This window comes from Moschus berezovskii, chromosome 2 (assembly GCF_049115385.1).
Source record: "Moschus berezovskii isolate FMDL1 chromosome 2, NW_MosBer_1.0, whole genome shotgun sequence".
NCBI lineage: Eukaryota > Metazoa > Chordata > Mammalia > Artiodactyla > Moschidae > Moschus > Moschus berezovskii.
The window spans coordinates 66,406,483-66,421,983 of record NC_142461.1 but is presented as its reverse complement, the minus strand read 5'-3'; the positions used below and the strand labels follow the sequence as shown (position 1 = coordinate 66,421,983).

General features: G+C 38.5%; 1 protein-coding gene across 2 annotated transcripts in view; it reads left to right on the top strand.

Moving 5' to 3' along the window:
* The first annotated feature begins 1,488 nt into the window (after positions 1–1,488).
* The window catches only part of MARCO (macrophage receptor with collagenous structure), a 40,844-nt gene continuing 26,831 nt past the window's right edge, over positions 1,489–15,501 (top strand). The window contains exons 1-2 of one of the 2 annotated variants that reach the window (XM_088828916.1): positions 1,674–1,691; positions 9,596–9,690. Coding sequence is in view for 1 of the 2 variants with exons in the window: in XM_055398404.2 (XP_055254379.2) it covers positions 1,583–1,691 (109 nt within the window). In the remaining variant the exon portion in view is untranslated. Of the gene's footprint in view, positions 1,692–9,595; positions 9,691–15,501 lie in introns of both variants that reach the window. The other variant, XM_055398404.2, reaches the window with a different exon arrangement.

The window sequence follows — 15,501 nt, the reverse complement described above, 5'->3', positions numbered from 1 at the left end:
GTCCTGGATTCTGCTCCTAACTCTCAGCCCAAATCAGTGACCTCTCGAATGTTGAAACTGTGAACAAGTTGGGGACCTCTACCTTGAAGGGCACTGTCAGTAACTCCCTTTCCTGAGTTTGCTTTTTGCCACGCCACTGGCTGAAGAAAGAGACTTAATCTAGTTGAGCTTTATCTCCTGCCATGTCACAGCTCATGCCCCCAGCATTCCAGTGGTCCATGATTCCTCTGCCTCCAAGTATCCTGCTGCCGTGATGCTACGCTTGCCATTTTTTCCCACCTGCAAGGCCACCACCTTATTCTGGTCTATAGTTAACACCCAGTCACCCCTTCAAACCCAGATCTAATGGACAAGCTCTTTGTGGCATTCCCAGCCCTGCCTTCTCTACCTCCATGTCACCCCTGTCCTCCTAGGGGCTCCAATCACCAACATCAATTTTCTAGAATTCAGTTGTATCCACAACCGTTCTGCATACTGGACTGATATCCCTTAAGGCAAAGGCTATTATTACCTTCATCTCCCTGAACCCAGTGGGTTCACAATGTCTCTCGTGATAATAGCAGCAGCACAATGTTAGTGTTCATTGCCCATCAAATGCCACCCTGGCCACTTTACACCATTTAAGTTATTTAATGCACACACAAAGTATTACCACCTTCCTTATTTTACGAACAAGAAAAGTGAGATGTTCAAAGCTGGCATGACTTTCCCATGGTCACACAACCGCTTGCAGGAAGTGAAATTGGAACTCAGGCATTTAAGTTTTCAGGGTCCATGTGTTGACCCCTGTGCCGACTCCTGTGCCATATAACCTCCCTGGTAGGGAGTACCTGGTGTAGGGAACAGAGCAAAGGGGTTTCTCTTAAGGGGCTCGGATCTTACTGGGACCAGAGCAAGCACATGCTTTCACACACAGAGAGAACGTGGAAAAGCAGTGAGAGGAAACATAATTAAATGCTAAACCGTATGTGGTAGAGCAGTGTTTCTTCAACATGAATGTGTACATACGTCACCTGGGGACCTTGTTAAACTATAGATTTGGATTCGGTCTCTATGGGGTGGGACCTGAGACTATGCCTTTATAACAGTTCCCAAGTGATGCCAACGCTACTGATCCATGGCCCACACTTTGTGTAGCAAGGATGAGCTCAAAGGATTGAAATAGGTCAGAGGAGTCAGGTTTCACTGGGTTGGAGAGGTCCCATGACAATAAGCTGAGTCTGGGATGAAGGCAGGGTCTGGATAGGCAGAGGAGATGGGGGTCATTGATTCTGCTCTTGGGGGCCTGAGAACAAACGGTGATTTCAGGGACCTGTGATTTGTGCCCCAACTCCCCATACCCCTTAACAAGCAGTTGCACTAAGCAGGAGCTCCACATGTGAATGGCCCATTTTTGAGAAATGCCTAATCCTGACCATGTCAGGAAACATTTTGCAAATTCAGAAATCAGAGTCAAAGGAAGTCCTGTGAGCTCTACAAGTAGAAGCAGTAGTCAAAAGGGAACAATCTCTCCCCAAGTGGTTCCTCTTGGAGAGAGCATTTCTGCTGGCTCCAGAACTTTGGCCATTTATAAACCTTAGCAATGGAAAATGAGGAAATTCTCAAGGAGAAAGAGCTCTTGGCTAGCACTGAAGACGGAACGGCTCTCGACCAAACCATGTTGTCTAGGATGGAGACGTTCGAAGTTAATGGTAAAGTACTACTCCCCAATAATGACATTGCCTGTGATGTCTTTCTCTTGGCAACATAGGAATAGACAAGTCCATTGAAAATCTAGGTTTGTGCCTTAGAGATTCAGTGATGCATTTCTGGAATGCTTCCATTGGAAATTTGTATAACGCTAGTAATAGAAACTATGCCTTTAGCATAGAGTTGGGTTTTCCTTTTTTTTTTTTAGCTTCACAACTTGTTTAAATTGTATTTAAGTATTTTCCCTTTCATTAATACTAATACTTTTTATATGTCCCTCCTTTACTAATGTCTCATTGACACACAGATTATGTCTGTGATGTTTGTAATAAAAGGAAAATTCAAAACAAGAGGGATGAAAAAGTTGAACAAAACTGAGGCCAAGTGTCATATTTATTTAATGCAGTCCTGCTGAAATTCTTTAAGGTAGCTTCTGTGAATACTCATGTGTTGCTCAGGGAATGAATTCTCTTCTTGTGGGCTTCCTCGGTGGCTCAGTGGTAAAGAATCCGCCTGTAATGCAGGTGACTCGGGTTTGATCCCTGGGTCAGGAGGTTACCCTGGAGAAGGAAATAGAAACCCTCTTCAGTATTCTTGCCTGGGAAATTCCATGGACAGAGGAGCCTAGTGGGCTACAGTCACAAAATGATGTAGCCTAAAGCGACAGCCCTAGTGGGCTACATGGGGTCTCAAAAGAGTCAGACACGATTTAGCAACTAAACAACAAAGAACACGTTATAGTGGCATAACTAGTCTGTCTTAAACTCAGATTTTAAAATTCAGTCAACTCTGTTGTTTATTTTCTCCCTCAATGTTACACAGGTGATATATTTTTTAAAATCTCCTAGAACTCATAACATTGAAAGTCACCAATGAGTGCTTCCCACAGGGGATCTCTGATTTCCTATTTCAGAATATCCTCTTGGAATTAAGTCAATCAGTCATTCCCACTGTCAGTCTTTTCTGTAAGTTGTATGTGAAGGAACAAGTGCAGTTCTGTCCCCTGGCTTAACTGTCCCTCTTGTCCAGGGTCTGTGCAAATCAGTGGCTGGAAGGATAGGGTGACAAAGATGAAGGGCCTGGTGCTCTGCCTTTAGGTGTTCAAATGGGGTAACAATAAAGGCAGAATTACAGACGACTTTGATAATTGTTGGCTATTCAGAACTTTGGAGGAGGCAGCGTTATGGACGTGTGACTTTTTAAGATACTGAAAATGTTCAAGCAAAGTCAGGTGATCAAACAGACTCAGTACCTACTACCTGCTGAACTCTGTACTCAGCACCAAAATGATAGACAAGAATCAACCTAGGCTCTGGCCTCAGGGATCCCACAGTCATGTAGGATGGAGGATGGCAGAGTGAGCCTCTTCATAACTCATTGCTATACAATTTGTCACAGGCTGTCGCTGAGATTTGCACAGGACTTTACGGACAGATCTAATCTGGTGCAGGGCCCTGGAGGGCAGAGCTGAGATCTCTTCTAAAGTTTAATGGATAAAGAGGATCCATTAGAGAAAGGAAATGGAAGCTGGGACAGGGGTAGGGCACCACAAGAAATATTCAGGAAAAAACAAACAGCTCCATATTGTTTGGTTCAAAATTGGGTGGAGAAACTCAGTGGGGATTGAGATTAGGACCAATTAAGCCAGACCTCGTCCTGAAAGCATCTACTGAAAAAAAAAAAAAATGCACAATGTCAGAGTTGTGAGTTAATTTTTTTTAATTGTTAATTGGAGGATAATTGCTTTATAATGTGTTGGTTTCTGCTGTACAACAACGTGAATCAGCCATTGTTGTTGTTTAGTCACTATGTTGTGTCCCACTCTTTTGCAACCCCATGAGCTGTCCGTGGGATTTTCCAGGTAAGAATACTGGAGTAGGTTGACAGTTCCTTCTCCGGGGATTTTCCCGACCAGAAATTGAATTCACAGCTCCTGCCACATCTCCTTCATTGCAGGTGGGTTCTTTCCTGCTGAGCCACCTTAGTTCATAAGTATACCCCTCCCTCTAGAGCCTCTCTCCCACCCTCATCTCACCCCTCTAGGTTGTCATAGACCGCTAGGTTGAGTTCTCTGTGTTACACAGCAACTTTCCACTAGCTATCTATTTTACACATGGCAATGTACACTTTGGGCTTCCCTGGTGGCTTAAACAGTAAATAATCTGCCGGCAATGCAGGAGACCAGGGTTCAGTACCTGGGTCAGGAAGATCCCCTGGAGAAAGGAATGGTTACCCACGCCTGTATTCTTGCCTGGAGAATTCCATGGACAGAGGATTCTAGTGGGCTGTATATAGTCTATGGGGTTGCAAACAGTTGGACACAACTGAGCAACTAAGACAGCAACAACAAATGTGTATATTTCAATGCTGTTTGGGACAAAATAAGGGCAATAGCCTGGGAGATAGCATTTCAAATAGTTCTGAGAAAATGCTCCAAAGAGGCAAAGGGGAAGGTCAGAGCTATATATGATTTTAGTGAAGAGGGTATTTGCAGTCAAGTACACATTTTGTCAGAGGCTTGCTGCCAATCACAAAGAGCAGATGTCACTGTTAATGATTTTAGTGCTTTTTCAGATGTGAGGAGAGGAAAGAATTGGGCTCATAAAATCTAATCCTATAAATATCTATTTGAAGACCTATTCTATCATTTTTCCCAGAGTACAAGAATGCCTCATTCTTAACCTCCACACTGAACTCATTTCAGAGGGTGTTGAAAACAGCTTCAGCGGCTCATGATTTAATCCTTGTAGAGGTAGATGGCAGGGGCCAATTCATAGGTGGCAAGGGCAGTGGGGAGCTTTGTAGAGACTGAAGGTGGCTGAGAGGCAGTGATTTGAACTTCAGTTACTTATCCTCACAGATGGGGGACAAGTTGGAAAGAGCAACCCTGGGGACAGAGAGGAGCTTGGCAGCCAGAGATGATGAGAGACAGTGGCTGTGTGGAAGGAAAAGAGAGGATGCTCTGGAGAAACGGAAGTCAAATCAGTAAGACTATAGTAGGGGAGTCACAGCAAGTGAGGATGATGCATAAGTCAAAGGTGAATCCTAGATTTCTGACCGAGGTTACAGATACCATGAAGTAAAAATCTAACCACAATCACTCCTGTTTGGAGAGAACATCTTCCTAGATGCATCCACAAGTTCCTGTCTCCTCATACAAAGAAGATGGAATGCAGGAACTTTCTCGATGAATACCATTATGGACAGTGCTCACTGTGAGATTATGTAACACCGGTACCCGCTCAGGGCTTACTGAGACTAAAAACACTATTTGCTTCAGCACTAAGTGGCTCCAGTCTCATCTATCTGTCCATCCTCATTTATCTGTCTGTCCATCCATCTATCTATCCATCATCTATCTATCTACCTATCTCTCTATCAACTGAAGATTGCCTAAGTTATCTGAAGAAGCTCCGCAGACTTCAGGCTCTTGCTGCCCTTAAGACCCAATGAAACTCCAGGTCTTCCTTCATGAACCAGTATCAGTTCCTCTTCCCTTCAACAATGGAGTATTCGAGCCCAAATGACAGAATACACATTTGTGCCTGTGGTCCACATCTTTCTGGAATGTACTTCTTTCACCTTCTTGAAAATATGAGCATTTCTCTGGCTCACATCTTCCTGTCACTCTCCTTGCGGGATGTGTCTGATGTCTGGACTTCTGTTTCCAGATCAGCATGCTCTTGTTGGTTTCCATGGAATGTAATCTGGCCCCCTCATGCAAAGCCCTCAGTTATTTTAGGTATTATATCTCTCATCATGATATTTCTTCCCATCAATTTCCACCTGAAGAACATCCTTCTTGACAGAGAAGACCTCAAAAAATACAAATAGAGAAGTTATGGGGGGGGGGGGGTATTGTTTGTTTTAATTAACACAGAGCATTGGCCCCAGCATTGGACCTAGCTGTCCCTTCTTCCCGCTCTGAAGTTAATTTTAAATATTCTGCTAACAGACTTTAACTTTGGAGTCCATGTAGGGTCAGCCTTGCTGAAAGGACTACTTTCATTTCACATTACTGTTCTGACTTTTGTGTTTTGTCATGTCCCTATTTCTCAACATGTTTAAAAAATCTGACTACCCAGAGGTGTTTTTCCACTTTTTATTGTGAAATATTTGTAATTTCACAGAAAGTTGCAAATAATGTACAGGGAAGTCTTTGTGACCTTCACCCATTTTCTTCCAGTGATAGCATCTTACATAACTCTGGTACAATATGACAACCAGGAAACTGATATTCATACAATCCACAGAGCTTATGCAGGTTTCTTTAGTTTTACAAGCACTCGTTTGTATGTATGAATATAGTTCTCTACAATTTTATCAGACATGTATACTTGTGTAACCACCACCAAAATCAACATATAGAACAGTTCCATCACCACAAAATCTCCCTCATGGTATTTTTTAGAGACACACATGCCCTCTCTCCTGTCCAACAATCACTATCCCCAGCTACCACTAATCAGCTCCTCCTCTTTATAATTTTGCTACTTAAAGAAAGTTACATAAGTAGAATTACAAGTATGTAACTTTTTAAAGATTGGCTTTTTTTCCCCTTGCAATCCATCCAAGTTGTTGTATGTATCAATAGTTGGTTCTATTAGTAATGAGTTTTACTGAGTATTATTCTGTGATATGAGTGGACCACAGTTGGTTTAACCATTCGCCCACTGAAAGACTTTTCGTTTGTTTCCAGTTTGGGGCTATTACAAATAAAGCTGCTATGATTATTTAGGTAAAAGTTTTTGTGCAGCACAAATTTTCATTGCTCTGGGAAAAATGCCAAAAAGTGCAATTAATTGCTAGATTCTAGATATGTTTAGAATTATCAAAGCAGTCGATCTGTTTTTCAAGTGTGGATGTTCCATTTTACATTCCCATCAACAGTGTGCAACTGATTCACTGTCTCTGCATCCTTGCCAGCAATTGGTATTATCACTATTTTTACTTTAGCCATTTTGATAAGCATATGATAGTAATACTTCACTGTAATTTTAATTTGTATTTTCCTAGTAGCTAATGATGTTGAATATCTTTCCATGTGTTCATTTGTCACTTATATACTCTCCTCAATGAAATGTCTCTTTGTGTCTTTTGCCAATATTTTAGCAGGGCTTTTCTTTTTTACTATGCTAAACTAAAGCTAAACTTTTTGAGAATTCTTCATATACTCAAAATATATGTCCTTTGCTGGATATGCAATTTACAATATTCTTTCTCAGTCTGTAATTTGTCATTTCATCCACTTAACAAAGTCTTTTGCAAAGTGAAAATATTTAATTCTATTGGGGTCCTATTTATTGACATTTCCTTTTGTGAATTGTGCTTTTGGTGTCAAGTCTGAGAACTTTTTACATAGCACTGGGTCCTAAAGATTTCTCCTATGTGTAATTCCAAAGCTTTTATAGTTTTATATTATAATATCATGGTTCATTTTCAGCTGATGTGAAGTTTAGGTCAAGGTTTGTTTATTTTGCCTATGGATATCCAAATGCTTCAATACCATCTGCTGGTGTTGAAGCAATCAGTACTATCCTTCCTCAAGTAAATTACTTTTGCTCCTTTGTCAAAAATCAGTTGGGCACACTTGAAGGAAATGGCAACCCACTCCAATATCCTTGCCTGGAAAATCTCAGGGACAGAGGAGCCTGGTGGACTGCAGTTCATGGGGTCGCAAAGAGTCAGGCACGACTGAGCAACTAACAGTTACACTTACTTACTTGTATGAGTCTATTTCTGTGTTCTTTATTCTGTCTATTAATCTACATGTCTATCCCTGCACCAATACCACACTGCACTGTCTTGATACTGTTAACTCTAAACATAAGGTAATGTTATTTCTCACATTTTATTCTTCTTTTTCGAGATGATTTTAACTATTCTGGGGCTTGTGCCTTTCCATATAAAGTTTGGGGTAAATTTATACCATCAAAAACCTTGCTGGATTTTGTAAGAATTATATTTTACCTCTGGATAGTTCAAAAACTGACATCTTTTTGTTGTTTTACAATCCACGAACTTGATATATTCCCACATTTCTTTGGGTCTTTGTTGCTTTTTTTTAATGAAAATTTTGTAACTTTTGGGCATGCTGATCTTGTGTACATTTTGTTAAATTTATATCAAAGTATTTCATTTTCTTTAGGGCAATTATAAATGTATGTTTTAAATTTTGATTTCCACTTGTCAGTTGTATATAGAAAAAGGGACTGACAACACACATCCTTGCCTTGTTCCCAGTCTAAGGAGGAAAGTTTTCTGTCTCACCATTAATTGTGAGATAAGCAGGGGGCCTCCCCTGGCAGTCCAGTGTATAGACTTAGCCTTGCAATGCAGGGGGTGTGGGTTCAATCCCTAGTTGGGGAATGGAGATCCTACATGCTTCTCCGGTGAAAAACCAAAATATAAAACAGAAGCAATACTGTAACAAATTCAATAAAGACTTTTTAAAAATGTTCCACATCAAAAAAAGAAAAAAGAGTGATGTAAACTTTAGATACCTGTTGATACTCTTTTTTAAAAAAGAAAATTTGAGAATGTTCTCTTCTAATTTGCTGAGTTTTATTATATATGTGTTATTTATTATGAGAGTGATAATTATGACAGTTTATCATGAATTGGATTTTGTTAAGTACTTTTTTCTGCATTAATTATACAGTTACATGATTTTTCTTCTTTAGTCTATTGATATGTAGATTACATTGATTTTCTAATATTGAACAAGTCATGCATACCTGGAAATCCCATTTAGTATATAAATCTTTTTAATGCATTGTTGGATATGGTTTACTGCTACTTTTTGTTGAGGATTTTTGTGTCAACATTCATGAGACATATTGATCTTTAGTTTTCTTTTTTGTACTGTCTTTGATTTTCATATTATGATACTACTTACAAAACAAGTTAAGAAGTGCTCTTTACTCTTCTGTAAACCATAAGAGATTATCTGAACTTGCTGTTAATTCTTTTCTTAAAGGTTTGTTAGGATATTGGACCTGGATATTTCTTTTATAAGAGATTTTAAATTACAAATTAAACTTGTTTAATAGGCATAGATATTTATATTATTTCTTTCACTTTGGTTGAGTTTTTGTAGTTTGTGATTTTTCAGGAATTGGTTCATTTCTTCTAAGTTGTTAGCATAAAGTTAGTAGTATTTTATTGTTTTCTTTTTAATGGCTGCAGCATCTGTGGTGATACATCCTGTTTTATTCTTTATATTGGTGATTTGTGTCTTCTTTCTTTTTCTTTGTCAGTCTTGATAGTGCTTTATCAATCTTTATTGATTTTATTTAAACAACCAGATTTTTGGTTTTTCATTTTCTCCCTTGTATTCTTATTTTAAATCTCATTGATTTCTGCTCTGGTCTTTTTTTTTTTTTTATTGGAGGCTAATTACTTTACAATTATATAAGTTGGTTTTGCCATACATTGACATGAATCCGCCCCTGGTGTACATGTGTTCCCCATCTTGAACCCCCCTCCCACCTCCCTCCCCATCCCATCCCTCTGGGTCATCCCAGTACACCAGCCCCGAGCATCCTGTCTCATGCATTGAACCCAGACTGGCGATTCATTTCACATATGATAATATACATGTTTCAATGCCATTCTCCCAAATCATCCCACCCTTGCCCTCTCCCACAGAGTCCAAAAAACTGTTCTATACATCTGTGTCTCTTTTGCTGTCTCGTATACAGGGTTATATTTCCATCTTTCTAAATTCCATATATATGCGTTAGTACACTGTATTGGTGTTTTTCTTTCTGGCTTACTTCACTCTGTATAATAGGCTCCAGTTTCATTCACCTCATTAGAACTGATTCAAAAGTATTCTTTTTAATGGCTGAATAATACTCCATTGTGTATGTGTACCAAAGTTTTCTTATCCATTCGTCTGCAGATGGACATCTAGGTTGCTTCCACGTCCTCGCTATTATAAACAGTGCTGCAGTGAACATTGGAGTACATGTGTCTCTTTCAATTCTGGTTTCTTCGGTATGTATGCCCAGGAGTATGATTTCTGGGTCATATGGCAGTTCTATTTCTAGTTTTTTAAGGAATCTCCACACTGTTCTCCATAGTGACTGTACTAGTTTGCATTCCCACCAACAGTGTAAGAGGGTTCCCTTTTCTCCACACCCTTTCCAGCATTTATAATGCAATAGATGAGATCAGAAACACTCTGGAGGGAACAAACAGTAGAATAACGGAGGCAGAAGACAGGATAAGAGAGCTAGAAGATAAAATTGTAGAAATAAATGAAACAGAGAGGGAAAAAGAAAAACGAATTAAAAGAAATGAAGACAATATTAGAGACCTCTGGGACAATGTTAAATGCCCCAACATTCGAATTATAGGAGTCCCAGAAGAAGAAGACAAAAAGAAAGACCATGAGAGAATACTTGAGGAGATAATAGTTGAAAGCTTCCCTAAAATGGGGAAGGAAATAATCACCCAAGTCCAAGAAACCCAGAGAGTCCCTAACAGGATAAACCCAAGGCGAAATACTCCAAGACACATATTAATCAAATTAACAAAGATCAAACACAAAGAACATGTATTAAAAGCAGCAAGGGAAAAGCAACAAATAACACACAAGGGGATTCCCATAAGGATAACAGCTGATCTTTCAACAAAACTCTTCAGGCCAGGAGGGAATGGCAAGACATACTTAAAGTGATGAAAGAAAGTAACCTACGGCCCAGATTACTATACCCAGCAAGGATCTCATTCAAATATGAAGGAGAAATCAAAAGCTTTACAGACAAGCAAAAGCTGAGAGAATTCAGCATCACCAAACCAGCTCTCCAACAAATACTAAAAGACCTTCTCTAGACAGTAAACACAGAAAGGGTGTATTAACTCGAACCGAAAGCAATAAAGAAAATGGCAACAGGATTATACTTATCAATAATCACCTTAAATGTAAATGGATTGAATGCCCCAACCAAAAGACAAAGGCTGGCTGAATGGATACAAAAATAAGACCCCCATATATGTTGTCTACAAGAGACCCAGCTCTTGTCTTTATTATTTGATTTTCTTTTCCTGATTGTTTGATTTACTTTTCTTTTATGTTTTCTTGAGGTAAGAGTTTATTGATTTGAGAATTTTCCTCATTTGTATTGTAAACTTTGAGTGCTGTGAATTTCCTTTCCAGTGCTGCTTTAGATGCATTCCATAATTTGATATCTTAATTCAATTTTTTTTTAAGATTTTTTTCTTTGAGACTTTTCCTATGACCCATGCATTATTTAGAAGTTAAAAAAAAGATTCTGATTGTTTGAAGATTTTTCTGTTATTATCTTCTATTTTTATTCCATTATTGTCAGAAAATATCTGCAAATTTTAATTTATTTTACAGTTTGTTGAGGTTTGTTTTATGACTCAAGATATGGTCTTAGTAAATATTCCATATATGCATGGAGAGAATGCATATTCTGCTGTTGTTGCATGGAGTATTTTATAAATGTTAGTTAGATCCTGTTGGTGTTCAGTTGTTCTATACTTTTGCTGATTTCCTATCAATTGCTGAGAATGGGGTGTTAATATCCCCAATTATAACTAGGATTTGTCCATTTCTCTTTTCAGTTATATCAATTCTGTTTCATGTGAATAGAAGCTCTACTGTTTGGTTTCTTATGGACATCTTATAAAGGGTCACAGTTTTTCATTCACTTTGCCAATTTCTGCCCTCTACTTGGTATAGTTAGACTATTTACGAAAGTAATTATAGGTATGTTAGGTTTAAATCTGCCATCCTAGTTTGTATTTTTCTCTTTGTTTCTTCTATTTCCCATTCATCTGTTTCTCTTTTCTTATCTTCCAATAGGTTACTTGAGCACTTTTTAGAGTTCCATTTTTATTTATATATAGTTTGTTTGTGGTACATTTCTTTTAACAGTTTATTTAGTGGTTTCTCTATGCATTACAATATACATACATAACCTAGCATAGTCTATGGTATCAACATTTTACCACTTTGAGTCAAGTGTAAAAATCTTATTTACATTTATGTCTTTTTATTGTCTTCACTTTTTAAAATGAATTGTCTGAGGCCTTTCCTCTACATACACTGAGAGCCACGTTAGATGGTATCATATATTTGTTTCAACCATCAACTGTGATCTTTAAAAGCTGTGAGGAGGAGGATAATCTAATATATATCCTTGTATTTTACCCATTCTTCTTTCCCTTTTCCTGTCCTTCCCTTTAGACATGCCAAACCTTTTCCTACATCATTGCCATTCTATTTGAAGATTTCCTTTAGCCATTCTTCAAAAGTAAGTTCATGAGCAATAATTTATATTAGTTTTCCTTCATCTGAGAATCTCTATTTTTCAATTATTGTTAAAGGATGAACTAGAAACAGAATTCATGGTTGACAATTTCTTTCAGCAAACAAAAAGTATTGTGCCACTTCTATCTGATCTCTATGGTTTCAGATGAAAAATCTGCTGACATTCCAAATAGATATTACTTTATAAGTAATTTCTCCTTTCCCTCTGGCTGTTTTCAAGACTTTCTTTTTCTTTAGATTTTAAATTTCTTTATCTATAAATTTTTCAGATTTTTGCCTATGTGTCTTGATATGGATTTCTTCATGCTTGGGATTTGTGCAACTTCTTGGATCTGTAGGATCTTTCATCAAATTTGAGAAATTTTCAGCTACCGTTATTTCTTTGAGTTTTTTTGTTTTTTTTTTTTTTTTTGGCTTCACACTCTTTCTGGGACTTCAATGATGAGTATTATGTGTTTTGTGTATGTGTGTCTTTTTTTTTATTGACTCACACATCTCTGAGGCTCTGTTTATTTGTCGTTTTATTGTTGTTGATTTTCTGTTTTTCAGATTGGGCAATTTCTATTGTTCTATCATTTAGTTGAGTGATTCTTTCTTTTGTCATATTTATTACACTATTGAGCCAACGTGGTGAGGTTTAAAAAGGACTTTGGGAATTTTGAAATTATATAATTTCCATCTGAGTCTTTTATATATCTTCTATTTTGTGAGATTTTCAAAAAAATTTTGTTTGTCAGTACTCATTAAAGCATTTTTGTGGTGGCTGCTTTAAAATCTTATTGAATAATTCCAACATTTGTGGGGTTGTTTTTGACTCTTATTGTCCGTTTTATTTATTTTTCTTCTCTTTTCTATTTTTTTAATATAAATGTATTTATTTTAATTGGAGGCTAATTACTTTACAATATTGTATTGGTTTTACATACATCGACATGAATCCGCCATGGGTGTACATGTGTTCCCCATCCTGAACCCCCTCCCACCTCTCATCTGAATGATCGTAGGTTTAAGTTTCTTGCATAAACTGTTTAAGTTTATTAGATAGATTCTGGCCCATTTTGTGGGCTATCATTCTTGACAGTTTCTTCTAACCACTAAGAGATGAAATGATTGACATCAGTCAGTTCAGTCACTCAGTAATGTCTCTTTGTAACCCCAATGGACTGAAGCACACCACACATTCCCAGAGCTTGCTCAAACTCATGTCCATTGAGTCGATGATGCCATCCAACCATCTCATCCTCTGTCATCCCCTTCTCCTCCTGCCTACTATCTTTCCCAGCATCAGGGTCTTTTCAAATTAGTCAGCTCTTCGCATCAGGTGGCCAAAGTATTGGAGTTTCAGCTTCAGCATCAGTCGTTCCAATGAATATTCAGGACTGATTTCCTTTAGGACTGACTGGTTTGATCTCTTTGCAGTCTAAGGGACTCTCAAGAGTCTTCTCCAACACCACAGTTCAAAAGCATCAATTCTTCAACATTCAGCTTTCTTTATAGTCCAACTCTCATATCCATACATGACCACTGGAAAAACCATAGCTATGACTAGATGGTCCATTTTTGGCAGAGTTATGTTTCTGCTTTTTAATATGCTGTCTAGGTTGGTCATAGCTTTGCTTCCAAGGAGCAAGCATCTTTTAATTTCATGGCTGCAGTCACCATCTGCAAAAAAATAAAGCCTGTCACTGTTTCCATTGTTTCCCCATCTGTTTGCCATGAAGTGATGGGACTGGATGTCATGATCTTTGTGTTCTTGAATGTTGAGTGTTAAGGCAACTTTTTCACTCTCCTCTTTCACTTTCATCAAGAGGCTCTTTAGTTTTTCTTCACTTTCTGCCATAAGGGTGGTGTCATCTGCTTATCTGAGGTTATTAATATTTCTCCCGTCAATCTTGACTCCAGCTTATGCTTCATCCAGTCTGGCATTTTGCATGATGTACTCTGTGTATAAGTTAAATAAACAGGGTGACAATATACAGCCTTGACGTACTCCTTCCCTAATTTGGAACCAGTCTATTGTGCCATGTTTGGTTCTAACTGGTTCTTGACCTGTATACAGATTTATCAGGAGGCAAGTAAAGTGTTCTTGTATTCCCATCTCTTTAAGAATTTTACACAGTTTGTTGTGATCCACACAATGAAAGGCTTTAGCATGGTCAATGAAGCAGAAGTAGATGATTTTCTGGAACTCTTTTGCTTTTTCGATGATCCAACAGATGTTGGTAATTTGATTTCTGGTTTCTCTGCTCTCTAAATCCAACTTGAACATCTGGAAGTTCTCAGTTCACATACTATTGAAGCCTAACTTGGAGAATTTTGAGCATTACTTTGCTAGTATGTGAGATGAATGCAATTGTGTGGTAGTTTGAACACTCTTTGTCATTGCCTTTCTTTGGGATTGGAATGAAAACAGACCTTTTCCAGTCCTGTGATCACCTGTGATCACCAAATTTGCTGGCATATTGAGTGCAGCACTTTAAAAGCATAATCTTTTAGGATTTGAAATAGCTGAACTGAAATTCCATAACCTCCACTAGCTTTGTTCGTAATGAGCTTCCAAAGGCCCTCTTGACTTGGCTCTGTGTGAGTGATCATACCATCATGGTTATCTGGGTTGTTAAGATCTTTTTTGTATAGTTCTATGTATTCTTGTCACCTGTTCTTAATATCTTCTGCTTCTGTTAATTATCAACATAGGGGTAAAGGATTTCTCATATTCTTTGCTTTGTACAGAGCTAGTTAGATAAAACCTATAGATTGAAAGTTCCCAGTTCTAAAATACTTTGCCTTTATGCCAGTTAGAGCTCTGAATTAAAAAGCATTCTGCATTCTGGACCTGAACTACTCCCACCTCACTGTCATGTCTGTTTTTCCTCTTGTTATCCTTTTTCAAATGCCTTAAACCCTGTTCCTACCATGTACTTGAAAATATCTGTATCTTCCATGCTGGCCCTCACCCATACCTCTAGCATCTATGATATGTGTGTCTCTGAAACATAGTTTACCTTTCTATTCCCATTACATGTTACATTTCATCACATTTTGTGCTGTCTCAGTTCAGTTCAGTTCAGTCCCTCAGTCGTGTCCGACTCTTTGCGACCCCATGAATCACAGCACGCCAGGCCTCCCTGTCCATCACCAACTCCCGGAGTTCACTCAAACTCATGTCCATCAAGACATCTCATTCTCTGTCGTCGCCTTCTCCTCCTGCCCCCAATCCCTCCCAGCATCAGTCTTTTCCAGTGAGTCAACTCTTCGCATGAGGTGGCCAAAGTATTGGAGTTTCAGCTTTAGCATCAGTCCTTCCAGTGAACACCCAGGACTGATCTCCTTTGGAATGGACTGGTTGGATCTCTTTGCAGTCCAAGGGTCTCTCCAGAGTCTTCTCCAACACCACAGTTCAAAAGCATCAATTCTTTGAGACTGTATTTGCCATCCACCATCATCTGTTAAGCGTGAGCCTTCCCGTCACACTTATTCATTCTCACTATCATGACTATATGGTA